We start from the raw sequence: 14,502 nt of genomic DNA, 5'->3' as shown, positions 1-14,502 counted from the left end.
TAAATCGCTTATATTTATTTATTACGTTTTGATTACTGAAAATAAAACAACTTGCTACAGGGTATTATAAAGAAATTTTGGGAGTAAATGGAGTCACATATGAGGAAGGCGATAGTGTACGAAACGAATGAAAATTAACATTTTGAGTAAGTAGTAAAATGGATCCAATAATCCAGTTTTTAAAAAAATATATTCTGAAAAGCAATTCCTTTAGTCGGGTGCATCAGTTACAATATCACATAAGTTCGTTTCGTAGCAGTGAATGCATATATCCTAGGTGAGGTGAGACAATGTTAATCAAAACTGATCCAGACCTATATGAACGAGTTTTGGTTGAACAGTACCTTGGAGACTGTTACAAAGCTTATTCACTGCAGGCCTGTTTCACAAGGTGTTTCAGGCCCCTTAACCATTCAACAACATCGTTCTCATTCATTAAAAAGTTTCAGATTGATAGTCGTACTTTAGAGAAATGAAGTGTTTTGTTCTGTATGCAACGAATTAAGGTCAGAAGCAAATCAAGAGGTGATATAGCGTTCGCGTAATAATACTTTGTGCCTAACATGTGAAAGTCTAGTATTCCATATCTTAACCAAATTTAATCCGTTTACAATGTCTCCATGATCTTAACTTTTGATCTATGGAATCTAGGAAATTTTTATTAAAAAAACGCTCCTAGCGTTTATTTAGTGGGCATATGTAAAAGCTCATAATTTGTATGTTTTATTTTGACATTTCTTCTCATTGCTTTAGATATTTGTATTACAACTTGAAGTAGAAGTGTCTTAGAATATCCTCTTAAAATTTTATATATGTATCAGTATCTTCCTAAAGTGCAGCATAAAAATGACATAATAAATACATAAAAGCAAATAGTAACTATATCATCGTTGAACCAACTGCACAAATTACAAAGTGTACAATGATGCAGTTGGTCTCAGGATAGCTTGATCGTTTGTTCTTGTTCTACTGTTTTATATTTTGATCTCAGCGATTGCCAGAACAACTATTAAGGTCATGATTCAATACGAGTAAACTTCCACACACCTCTCAGTTGGTGGCGATCTTCAATAGTATTATATCACACACATTTAAAGATAAAACAACAGTTATTTTGAACTTAAGAGGGTATAATACAATAGTATCTTCATTTTTGTATATTTTCTTTCCTGCAAACAACTAGCGTTGAGTATATAAGACAAATAAAAAATCTAGGGTTAAAAGCTATAGCACGAAAAAGGCTGTTTTTCTCTTACTGATAAAAGGTGCCCCCCAGTGGCACAGCGGTATGTCTGCGGACTTACAACGCTAGAATACGGGTTTCGATACCCGTGGTGGGAAGAGCATAGATAGCCCACTGTGTTGCTTTGTGCTTAAACTTCAATCAAACAAACAACACTGATAAAAGGGATCTGTGAAAACTAGAATCACGAAGTGGTCATGATAGTATATTCACTAGCCATATATATGAGGAGCGAAATTAAAAATGTACATTAGGTGTTTAACTTCACATCGTCACGTTGCTGATTATACTAATGAAACTGAATAGTTATTAAATATAGACAATTCCTAAACATAATGGCGTGCATTACGTGTCATTAAAAGGCTCTATTAAAGACATCGCACTCTAGGGACTAAGAAGATCTTGCTTCCTGAAGTTACATTTCCAGAGTCTATGAATGTCACATCCTAAGAATACAAGGCTATTATAAGCTACAAAATATGTTCATTAATAACAGTAATAAAACCACTAGTCATTACTTCCCAACAACCGTCAAGCCACTATATCTGCTGTGATTACCGAGTATCTATTTTGTTAATCAGTGGATGACCATTAGCACAGGGGTCACATAAAACCAATATATCGTCTTCACCTAAAATCAACCATCGTATTAATGACATAATAATGAAAACAATTAATCAGGTTAGTGGATCTGATTAGCTTATTCTTGCATTAAATTCGTTTTGAGCAATCCACCAATCTACAAATTATATCGGTATGGTTTTGATTAAAACACTTGTTGTATATAGAGGGAGTTTATAATCTGTATTGCATTATCACGCATCATGGTAGGGAACTACTGCTTAGATTAAAACTTGTACTCGTATTGGAGTATCATGCGCCATGGTAGAGAACCATCGCTTAGATTAAAACAAGTGTTATATTTAGGGGGAGTTTGTACTCGTATTGGAGTATCACACACCATGGTAGAGAGCCATCGCTTAGATTAAAACAAGTGTTATATTTAGGGGGAGTTTGTATCTGTATTGAATTAACATGAATCACGGTAGGGAACTATTGCATATATTAAAACTTGTGTTTTATGTAGGGGGGAGTTTGTACCTGTATTGAAGTATCATGCACCATGGTAGAGAACCATCGCTTAGATTAAAGCACATGTTGTATGTAGAAGGAGTTTGTATCTTTATCGAATCATCATGCATCATGGTAGGGTATAATTACGAAGATTAAAACATGTGTTGTGTGTAGGGGGAGTTTGTATCTGTATTGATTATCACGAGTCATGGTAAAGAACTACTTATCACTTAGAACTAGTTTAGGTATATTATGTGTTATTTTTTATATTTGTAATAATAATAATAGTAATTATACAAATTTCTCATATTTTAGATATTCCTTAACTAGAAGGGTATACTTTAGGTCAAAATCCCCAATTCTGCTTCTCATATGTATTACTGTCAACAGTATAAATTATTCACAGAATACAAGGTAGATTATCGCTCATTTTTTACATTTAAATATTAACAGAAGCTACAGACGGTATTAAAAACTACTCTTAAACTTCTATTTTGTTCTACATAAAAAATGAAGTATTCAATAATACTCATAAACTTATTGGAATCGCTAACCATTGTAGAGAGAACCGTATAACTGTACTGTATTATATTGTACAGTTGTGCTAATAATAATACATTGTACTGTATGGTTGGATAATACACTACATCGTACCTATGGTTGAATATTACACTACATTGTACCTATGGTTTGAGATATTATTAGACTCTTCTAATGATTTCTTATAATAGATAGTGTAAGAAAGTTTACGAAATCAGCAAGCTATCACTAGATAAAAATGTAAAATTAGGAGCAATGCCCAATTTTTTGACGCACAAAGACTGTCAGTAGATAGAAAATAGAGGTTGTTAATCCATTGAACTTTCGGTTTTATCGTTGAAAAAAAAAAGGCACAGATATCCAAATTATATAAAAAAATGTGACCCTAGAATTTCGGTTGATTTTTATTTTCTCCGATGAGGATCTCAGTTTAGTGAAAACGAGAAATATAACTGTTAATGATAATAAGAAAAACATATTTCTAGAATATCGGCTAAAGCTACATGTCTTTTAACAATTATGATCTTCTTTAAATGGAAAAAGAAAACAAGCGTTTCAACATCAGTAGGTTAATAACAAGAAACGATAGCAAATAATGCACTTAAGAATGAATTGTAATAAGAGTAAAACATCAGTTGTAGCTGTTTTTTCGGCATTCTTAAAAAAATAAATACATATAACTTTCTCCAGTGAAGATTATATGAAATTAATTGATAAACTAAAAAGTAATTTATCAACCAACGAGTAAAGTGTACAGTGATGGGGCAGTCAAAGAGAAACTTTTATTCTAATTTAACTTTCAATTTTCGTAACTGCAATTTTATTGCTTCTAATTATTGTTTAACTATAGATAAATAATGTTTATGAACTTAGCTTATACAATAATGATAATTTTTACGAACTTAGCTTATACAATAATGATAATTTTTACGAACTTAGCTTATACAATAATGATAATTTTTACGAACTTAGCTTATACAATAATGATAATTTTTACGAACTTAACTTATACAATAATGATAATTTTTACGAACTTAGCTTATACAATAATGATAATTTTTACGAACTTAGCTTATACAATAATGATAATTTTTAGGAACTTAGCTTATACAATAATGATAATTTTTAGGAACTTAGCTTATACAATAATGATAATTTTTACGAACTTAGCTTATACAATAATGATAATTTTTATAAACTTAGCTTATACAATAATGATAATTTTTACGAACTTAGCTTATACAATAATAATCTTTGCAAAATAATGCAGTATAAAAATGTTTTGTATGTAAAATAGTTGTAATTATCAATGGCTTTTGATAACAAATAAACTAGCTTACTTGTTTCCCACTGTCTTTGATGGTTTATTTGATTAAAACATGTATATAATTTCAAGAAATATTTTTTGATGAACCTTTTATGTTAAAAAAAACATTTATATTTAGGTGCCACATTTATAAGGAGAAGCTGGATTTCTCGAATAATAATGTGATTTCGTTCATGTTTTTGCTCATTTTCTTCATATACTTAAGTAACTAATTCATTCATATTCTTTCTTTATAAACCAGTAATCTCATTTAGCATTAAGTACATTTTTGTACATTACAACTTCATTAGACACAGCTTTTTAAACGTTAATACTTTAAACCTAATGCTTTTCTGTTCTGAATCATTTAATACAGTAAAGTCGGCTCCTTTGTCGTTAGGATTAGAAATAGTGAAAAACTTGCAAACTTACACATCTTTCCCGCCAAGTTTTTCATGTCCCTTTCATGGCCTTAAGTTGTTTATTTCATATTTTCTGTCACAAGTAGATATTTTTTTCCTGTAAGGACATAAATACCGCCATTAAATGGACCTCTAAGTACCAACACAATGTGTAGGATTGTGTGAGATTCTATTACTAAATGATCCATAAGGTAATGGGTGACACGATAGCCAAAGCCTGGAAAGTAACAAATCTTAATCTTGTTAATTCTTTTCGACGTAGAAGACACATGTTGGTCCGTTTGGCGCCACGAACCCTGACCCAGAGAACTAACCCCGATAATTGCCACAAATACAATTAGAAGGCCTTTTTTTTTTGTTTCTGTCACTATGTTACTTTCTGAAAGTGGGTCGAAATGCACTGTTTTAATATAGTTTAATTACTGAAATTATAGCAAGATGGCAATAAACATAAAGATGAATCCAACTGATACAATAGAATAAAGCCTAGCTCAACTTTCATGTAAGTTTACATACAAATATTAGCGCACTTGTAAATTGAAATTACAACAATGAAAATACTAATTATTTGCTACATATTTTTAATTTATTTTCCAGCTTTTAGCCAAATAAAATATTTACATTCATATTAAGTCAGGAGACCATCAATTAACACCATTTATCACTTACGAAAATGTCTTCAAATTTCGATACTAAAACAACTAGAAACGCGCAATAGGCGGAGTTTCAACCTGCCAATTAGAATAGAGGTGGGCGGGAGTAGGAAATGACGTCAGGCAATTTTATTTTCTGCACGTGAGAAACGTTACCAGCATGTTAACAAAGTGCTCGTGTCACTGCCGAGTTGACGTGTACAGCCACGTCTTTTTAACTTTCTGTCTACTCATTTGAAGCACCTAAACACAGCCTTGAACTGATGATTTTGAGACCAGTGTATACAAGATTATTGTGTCTAAATGATATATTTTAAACAGAAATCTCGAAGCAAGTTTCTGATATAGGCAAGCTGTTTTTTTTCACTGAAATTTTCTCAAAGCTTTCCTCTCTTAGTTAACTCAAGAAAACACAACCTAGTGACGCTGAATGCCGTTTAACGTACGTTAGACCCCGAGAGTTCACATTCTTCATGCATCTAAATTATAATATTTCTCTCTATTCAACAAGAAAACACATTTTGACTAGGCCTTTTTTCATACTTTAAATGTAAATATTGCAACATAACACAAGTTTTTGGTATGCTTGTGCATATATAATCATTTATATCAAAACCACATGCGATACTATTGTTCTGTAGCGTGACGAGAATGCAATGCACGTGACAGACATGGCTCTAAAACGCCTTCAGGCGAGTGAGACGTATCTGACAAGGTTTCTTTGTTGACGATTGTTAGTAACCAACTAACCTTTGTACAACAGCCATGTAAGCGATATTGTCAAAGCAATAAATGAAATTCGTAACCTTCTGGGAAGAGTAAGATCAATTTCATACACTATTGAGAAGTTTCATAGAAGCGTAGTAAATAACCTCATCTGAACCTAAAGTATGGCCTACACACACTTTGGCTACTCCTACCATTCATCTTCATCTCAGGTAAGCTATTTCTCTATTCATCACTCAACACATGTAAACCTAATTATTTCTTAGAGGTGGAAGCCCATACTTAAGACATAGATATTAAGAAAATGTTGATTTGAAACGCAAAAATTATAAGAACAATTTGTTCTGTTGTACTTAAGTATATACAGAACTAGAGAAGTATTTTATCGATAATTAGTAATACTGATAATAATTTATATCCCTCAAAGTCAAAGTTATATGAAATTTAATATTTTAGAAATAAAACGTGCATAGAAAAATCGCAAAAGCTAAATTGTTTCTCTCTTTTTTTTTTTTGTAGAAACAAAAATAATGTTGAGCAGAAATTAGTTTCATACATGTTAAAACCTGTTTATATACTTTTAAAAAATGTGCTTATTTTGCCTCTATTACAACTATAGGTATTAGCCCTAACAACTCTTGTCATTTTTGGCGGGTAACGTTATAAAAGCTCGCGTTACATTCAGTCTTACTACTTATAATGTATTACGTACTCCAGAATTCGGTTTATTATTTTGAAAACAGCGTTTTGTCGAATGCGCACTTTGCTTTCCATGCACATATTGTTATTTTGAGCTAATATTCTAGACCCTTTAACGTTTTAATATATTTAGTTTGCCAGATTATGTTTATAGTTTTCGTCTGTTATCTTTTGAAGTAACAAATCTGTAGTGACAGCGTGTATTGAAAGATTCCTTGACTTTTTAATAATGCCATAATTCCTAAACAGCAAGTTTATCATGCAATTGTTTGTTTTCAGGACATTTTCTGAATAGATCGAAATATATTGTTTCAGTATTAGAAAGATTCGTTTTTATTTTTTATCAGAAAAATATCGGATGACATATGTCACCGTTTGTTGTATAGAAGAATCTTTTAGCTAGCTCTCTCAGAAAATAGTTTAGAGAGCTTACTTCGATAATGACAGAAGAAAGAATATCTCTTTGGAATTATGTTGTTATATGCATAAGTAATTGTATATATTGGTGTATAGAAGACATATTAATACTAGAAATCAACGACCTTATAACACAAAAGTATTTAAACCATTTGAAACTTTGTACTGTTAGTTTTGGTTTGTGTTTTAATGAACGTTCCTGAAGAAGTTGTAAAGCGAAACGCCTAATTAGATAAAAACAATATTTTGGTGTTATAAGGTCGTTTATTTCTAAATTAGTATATATTACTGTTCTTCTTCAACAATTAAACTTTCAAGTATTGTTCATCCAGATGGTAGGTAAGTATTTGTTCAAGACTTGGTTAATCAAGTGGATTCCTCACCCAATGTTATAATATGAAACTTATCTTTTCACTGAATCTTACTTTAAGTTGTTTTCTTTTGAAGTTTCTATGTTGTTGTTTTTTTTTCAAACATTCCAGAAAATTGTTAGGTATATTGTAGAGTACAGTACCATTTCATCATAACAATTGAGTTTGTGTGTGTGTGTGTAAATTTTTATCACTTAGATATACCTCTTACACAACTATGGATCGCCTTACGAACAATATACCCCTCACACAACTATGGATCGCCTTACAAACAATATACCCCTTACACAACTATGTACATTTTTGAATAAGGTCTTGAACAAATTCTACTGAGAAATATAATTATAATATCATTTTAACCAAACAAGCCTAAAACTAGGTTGTTGCCAATATTAGGTAATTAATCACGTTTTCATTAAGAGTATGCATTACAAGAAAAATAATTTTTACATTAATCGCATTTAAATTAACTTAAAATATGTTTCAAAAAGAAGTAAAAGACGCGTATTAAACATTATTTTACTGAAAGCTTTGCGTTGATTATTTTCGTACGGATATTCTATTCACGTGATTTAACCATTAGGTGATGGCAGTGTTCATTTTCCATTTCTGAAAAGTATTATAAGACAAAATTGGATGTTGACTTACAATTTTAATATAATTGATATAAATTATTTTTCTATTTTTATACATTGAACAGTTTTCATCATACTTAAACTGGTAAGACAATTCAATAATGTAGTTCATCTCTCGCCCAGTGGCTCAGCGGTAAGTCTGAAGACTTATAACGCTAAAAACCGGGTTTAGATACTCGTGGTGGGCACAGAACAGATAGCCCATTGTGTAGCTTTGTGCTTATCAACAGATAAATAGTTATCTCCCCTCTCCACCAGTAGTAAGGACTGATGTTCATGACTGTTCAGTTTATTTATTCCCGGGTCCCCCGGTGGGACAAGGGTAAGCCTACGGAATTGTAATGTTAAAATCCGGGGTTCGATTCCCTACGTGGACACAGAAGATAGCCTAATGTGGATTTGCTATATTACAAACACATTTATTCCCACACAATTTTCTTCACGCTTGAGAAGTCACCTACTTAACACCGATCTAGAATATACATACAGTTGAGTAAACTAAAGTCACCATAAATCAGACTAAATCTTTCGAACAAATAAAAAAAAAATTCTTCTGTTTTCTAGCCAAGTTATTCACCATCGTTTACAGGACTATTTTGTTTACCCCTGGTGATCTATATAGATAAACCTATAGTTAGCTTAGAAGATGACTGGGCGTAACGACTCATCGGCATGAATTAATAGAAGTTTATTTGACACAGCTAATTGTATCTCTGGCTTTATATGAATTTTATACTTAATGCGCAAATTCAAAATTCTCTACTTGAAAATTTTATACACAAGTTGTGTAACACAACTGTAATTCTGCCTCAAGATAATTGACTGTGTAACACAACTGTAATTCTGCCTCAAGATAATTGACAAGGAGCTTTTACCAATTTTTTTTATTTGTCAAAGGTGGTCACACGATTAAAAAAACATTAATCAGTCACATATACTTACAATGTGTTTTTTTCTCTCAAAGACATTTCATGTGTGTTTGTACATATATATCATACCGTGTTTACTTAGCTGACAATTTCAAGTAAAAAACAAAAAATGCGAGAACTTGAACTGTCACAGCAATCAACAAAGTACTCAATGAATAGAGTTTTATATATTTACTAAAAATTAGAAATACAGGCCAATCACGAGTACATACCAATGATTGACTCATGTTCGAAGTTCTCGCATTATCCTCAATGTTACTTTTCTCAACCTTAGCCGAGATATCATATTTCCGATATATCTTAAGGTACACAGTAATAAAATCTGCCACATATATTTATCTTCGTAATCTTTGGTTTATGCTGCAGTAACATTTATAGAAGAAATTATTAATGTTCACCGTGTATGTATGAAACACATTAAAGCTAAATTATTTTGTAACGTTTCAGTCAAACAAAAATTCAGTAAATGTATATACTATCATATGAAGCTGCACCCAAACATTATACATAATATCATAAAAATATTTGATAAATTAATGTGTAATAAGTATACATATTACCGACGAAACGCGTTATCTTAAAAAAAGTAATATATTTAAATAAAACATACCATCACCAAAAGTAAATTTTATAATATACACATTATCACCAAAAGTACATTTTATAATATACACATTATCACCAAAACTACATTTTATAATATACATGGTGATGGTGTGTATATTATAAAATGATGTATTTTTTGTGATGGTAAAAGTACATTTTATAATATACACACCATCACAAAAAGTACATTTTATAATATATACATTATCAACAAAAGTACGTTTTATAATATACACACTATCGCCAAAAGTATATTTCATAATATACACACTATCACCAAAAATGACATTCAATAAACAGTGATACTATCATTCAAGAAAATTAATATTATATACACTATTATCAAAATTATCAGGCTTAATAACTATGCATACGACAGCCAAAATTGATAGATTCAATAAATACACGCAAAGACATATTAACTAAATAGCAAGAATCATCTGTGTTGTGAGTTGTCTTCTCTCTCGTTTCACCATGAACTCACTTCCAATTAATACTTATATACTCCTGTTTCACCATAAGCACACTACTAAATGAGCACTCGTCTGCTCCTGTTTCACCATAAACTCACTTCGAAATGAGCACTCGTCTGCTCCTGTTTCACCATAAATTCACTTCCAATAAATACTTATATATTCCTGTTTCACCATAAACTCATTTCCAATAAATACTTATATATTCCCGTTTCACCGTAAACACGCTTCCCACGAATACTTATATATTCCTGTTTCACTATAAATTCACTTACAAGGAGCACTTCCAAAAATGAATTGTTAATATGACTCTCGAAACAATATTAAAAATGTACTTTGATCATTTTAACGTTTTATGAAAAAAAATTATGCAGAGCAAAATTTTGTATATTTTGATTTTTGAGGAAAGTGTTTTAGGTATTGTAGACCCGACATCACTTAGGGAAAACATAATGTATCTGTTGCAAGTAATTTTATGGTTCACAACAAAATTGAAATATAAATGAATTATCATATCGTTTTTAGAATTGGTAATAACAATATATTTTCCAGAATCAAGACTTTTCTATATATTATATAATTGCTTGAATACCTCACTATTTAAAACTAGTAATACTTCGGGTAAAAATTAAGCAAGTTCACAAAATACTGTTAATACTAAATTCAATTGCTTCTTTTTATTTAAAAAAATCAAATGAGGTTTTAGCACTCATGTATTTTTATATTTCAAATTAGTTGCACCAGAATAAAGTTTAGCTAAGCCTTTTTTTGTTGTTGTCAGATTGCCCAGTCTTGACATATCTTTATAAACGAATGAGAATATTTGAATCTACCTCGGGGAGGTCCATGTGATACCTTTAGATTCTGAATTGTTTAAATGAGTTATCAAACGATCTTCAACCATGAAACCAAAGAAACAAATAACCAAACATATACACAAGTCAACTATTAGAATGTTACTTTATATTACTTGAGAATAATCTACTGACTAATAAATACGATCTTATACCCTCTGTCTGCCTAATGCTGCTTGTTTAAAATGTCTCGTTAACACGTAGAAACTCGCTGTAATTTCTGACACGTTCGGGGTGAAGAGAAACTTCGGTTTCTGAACAGCCCTGATTAGTCGTTTAAGTCCTAACATCCCGTTTTGTTTTGAGGTTTTAATAACTGTGAAACCTAAATTACTATCAAGGATTTGGATTGGAATGCTGCTTGTTTGCGTTTGTTTTAGTCAAATCTAAGTAAGGCTTTTCAAATATGTTTCATAATCCGTTAAAAACACAAATTAAAGTTAAAATATATCTTTATAAATAGTAATGATAATTACAGCTAAAGATCTTAGTAAGACATTTTAACTTATACTGTAAAGCTAAGAAAAACCTTTAAGCAAAATAATTTATGTAGTATACCTTAATAAAGTGTAATTCTGCCTTTTCAAATGAACCATCTTCTAATATATTTGCAAACATGAATATTTTGTATATGTGACTATATAAATGAATGTTTGTTTTTTGCAAAATGACGTAAACAAATTTATAACACTGGCAACATAAGACTATCCGCAAAACCGTGCCGTATCTTGTAATTTCTTGTAACATTCGTAGAATCACAAACGAGACAAACAAGCCACTATATACCTTTCATTCTGAATTTGGCGCACAAAACAGACAGACAGGTAACCTAAACCTCTAAAACAGTCATAGCATAGACATTTAACACTCTGTTTAGGTTTTTGCGTCGATTAATGTGAACATATTTTTACAGTCTCTATATATAATCTGACGTTGCCTGTAATAGGGTCAGCTTTGAAAAGTGTTAGAAAGTTAATAATGTACTGAGGGATAAAAATATGTTGTTCAAGTTTTGTACTGGTCAAGTAAAGAACGGGATAATGTAAATGTGTGTAGATTTTTATGGACTAAAATTGTTTTCTAATCATGAAATGCGCGTTAAATTATTGGTTATTAGATACAATATATAGTCTTAATCAATCTTTAAATGCATAGTAAGTGTAATACACGTTGATGATACTTTGTTGATATCCAAGTGTTATCTAATTCACAGCTTATTTAATTTGGATTTGAGTTGATCTAAACCCTGACGATTTACTCTTAAGAAATACATTAAGTTATATCACAGGAATTTAAAAACAATGCTTTCTTTGTTTCTTTTATTTTGTACCTTTTAAACAGTTTCCCCTAAATAGCTCATATTCGCCTCGGATACTGTTCCACATATACACTGAGTATCTGTAATGATACATGTATATCAAATAAAGAAATAACAACTTAATCACTTTTATGGTGAAGATAATGTTACGTAATCTGTCTTACTTACTGTACTTGCATACTTAAAATAAAATAATTTAAAATGTCCAGGAAATATAAGTAACCCGCATGATCTACAGTAATAATTACAGAAGGAGTAATAAATGATACATAAGGGAACCTTGATATCTTTGTTATAACTGTAGGCGATTTGGTCAAGAAACAAGAACGAAACATACACTGGGCTCCTATGTGTACAATTTGATAACTTAGATCTCTTAACCAAGGACAACAATTATGTCAGAAGCACGGCCTGCGCTAGCTGTGGGGGTCAGGGGGTTGGGCCCTCTGCAATGTCGTTGGCCCTCCCAAGCTGATGCCGTCCATTAATATCATATTGTATTTGTTTTAGAATTGGCTTTAAGTTGAGAAAAGCTATAGCCAGGACTGGTCAGAATGTGATTTTAACAATACAGAGAATCTCTGAACTGGGTAGAAACTTATAGCATAGTGTTTGTTTGTTTATTGAATTTCGCACAAAGCTACTCAAAAACTATTTGCACTAGCCGTCCCTAATTTAGAAGTGCTAGACTAGAGAGGAGGCAGCTAGTCAATACCATCCACTGCCAATTCTTGGGCTACTCTTTACCAACGAATAGTGGGATAGACCGTCACATTATAACGCCCCCACAGCTGAAAGAGCGAGCAGTTTCGGTGGCGGGATTCGAACAGGTGACCCTCAGGTTGCGAGTCGAGTGTCCTAACCACTAGGCAATATAACTTAGTGAAAAACATCTTATTAGCATTGGACAAACGTAGGTTGAATACAGTGTTTAAATGGTTACAATATTAAATTAACCATCTTGTTGTAGTAGTTCTACGTTAATTATCTTGTACCAGATTGCATATACTATTTATGATCCAATGACAATGATTCGATACTTAATGAGATGACAAACCTTCTTACCACAGGCTTTGGACAGTGCTAACATAGATATTAAAATTTATCACAGAGCTGATTTTTTGTTCAAGTTCCTAGTATCAAATTTTGTATCATTCTTACCATTGTTACAGTTATGTTTAATATACATGAGTTCTATTTGTTTCGAATTTCAAATTAAAATGTAATCTATTTATACTGATAGAAAATAAATACATTTTTTATTAGTGTATCAGGTGCTATATAAATGGATATTGTATTTGATAAATTCTCGCATTAAGGGTCGACTTTATTAATAGCTTAGTAAATCAGAATTAATTTAATAATTCGGTATAGAATTATCTATGTGAAAGATAAAATGATCAGTTTATCTTCCTTAAGTCAGGAAAGATATGACTAACAAAGTCTGTTACATTGTTCAATAACTATAATATGAATATTGTTAAAATTATTCTAAGGAAACAGGAACATAGCTAGTGCCTCAACCGAACTTCTTTTTCGTGAAAATCAACCGCTCAACTCTCTCGTTCTCCTACAACTTTAACTATTTTTGTTTAAATAATTAGATATGTACAATAGAAAGATGTCATTTATTTATGCTATTAAAATTGCGCTAAATATGATAATTAATAACAGTAATAAGCGATCCCTTAAAAAAAGTAATAAACGTTTGAGTCTATATAAAAGGAAAGCTTCCCGGTGGCCCAGCGGGAATTTTCACGGCTTATAACGCTATAAATTGGATTTCGTCAGCTTCCGTGGGAAGAGCAGAAATAACTTCGCAACCAACAAACTACATAAAATGAAAACATCGATTTTGTTACGAGTATCATTCTTTTGATACTTTTTGTAAGTTAAATTATTCTTTAATGAAAATAAAGTATACTCAGTTGTATATACCCATGCTGTAAATGCTGACAGTTGAAAATAATTTTTTTTCAATATGTTTTTAACCGCAGATCATGAAAGCTTATGTTTGGGTGCGGGAGAGCATATTTTTTATACTATGGGTATGGGGTAGACCCGAAGGCCTCAGTAGGGTCCATGGGTGAAGCCCCTAGAAGCTCGAGAGTTTCAACAATTATTGAAGTTAAAAACTGACTGTTATTTCTATTTCTGTTGATTTAACAAAGGATAAGAAAATGTTGTGTTTTTTCCGTGAGGTGGGTAAACATATATTTTTCACATAGACTGTTAG

General features: G+C 31.3%; 1 protein-coding gene across 1 annotated transcript in view; it reads left to right on the top strand.

Moving 5' to 3' along the window:
- Window positions 1-5,513: 5,513 nt before the first annotated feature.
- The window catches only part of LOC106466174 (iroquois-class homeodomain protein IRX-6-like), a 28,387-nt gene continuing 19,398 nt past the window's right edge, over window positions 5,514-14,502 (top strand). The window contains exon 1 of the mRNA XM_022394139.1: window positions 5,514-6,176. Within this exon, the coding sequence (XP_022249847.1) occupies window positions 6,129-6,176 (48 nt within the window). The 5' untranslated portion in view covers window positions 5,514-6,128. The remainder of the gene's footprint in view (window positions 6,177-14,502) is intronic.

The sequence above is a fragment of the Limulus polyphemus genome, unplaced genomic scaffold (genome assembly GCF_000517525.1).
Source record: "Limulus polyphemus unplaced genomic scaffold, Limulus_polyphemus-2.1.2 Scaffold2177, whole genome shotgun sequence".
NCBI lineage: Eukaryota > Metazoa > Arthropoda > Merostomata > Xiphosura > Limulidae > Limulus > Limulus polyphemus.
This window is presented reverse-complemented; position numbering and strand designations above follow the sequence as displayed.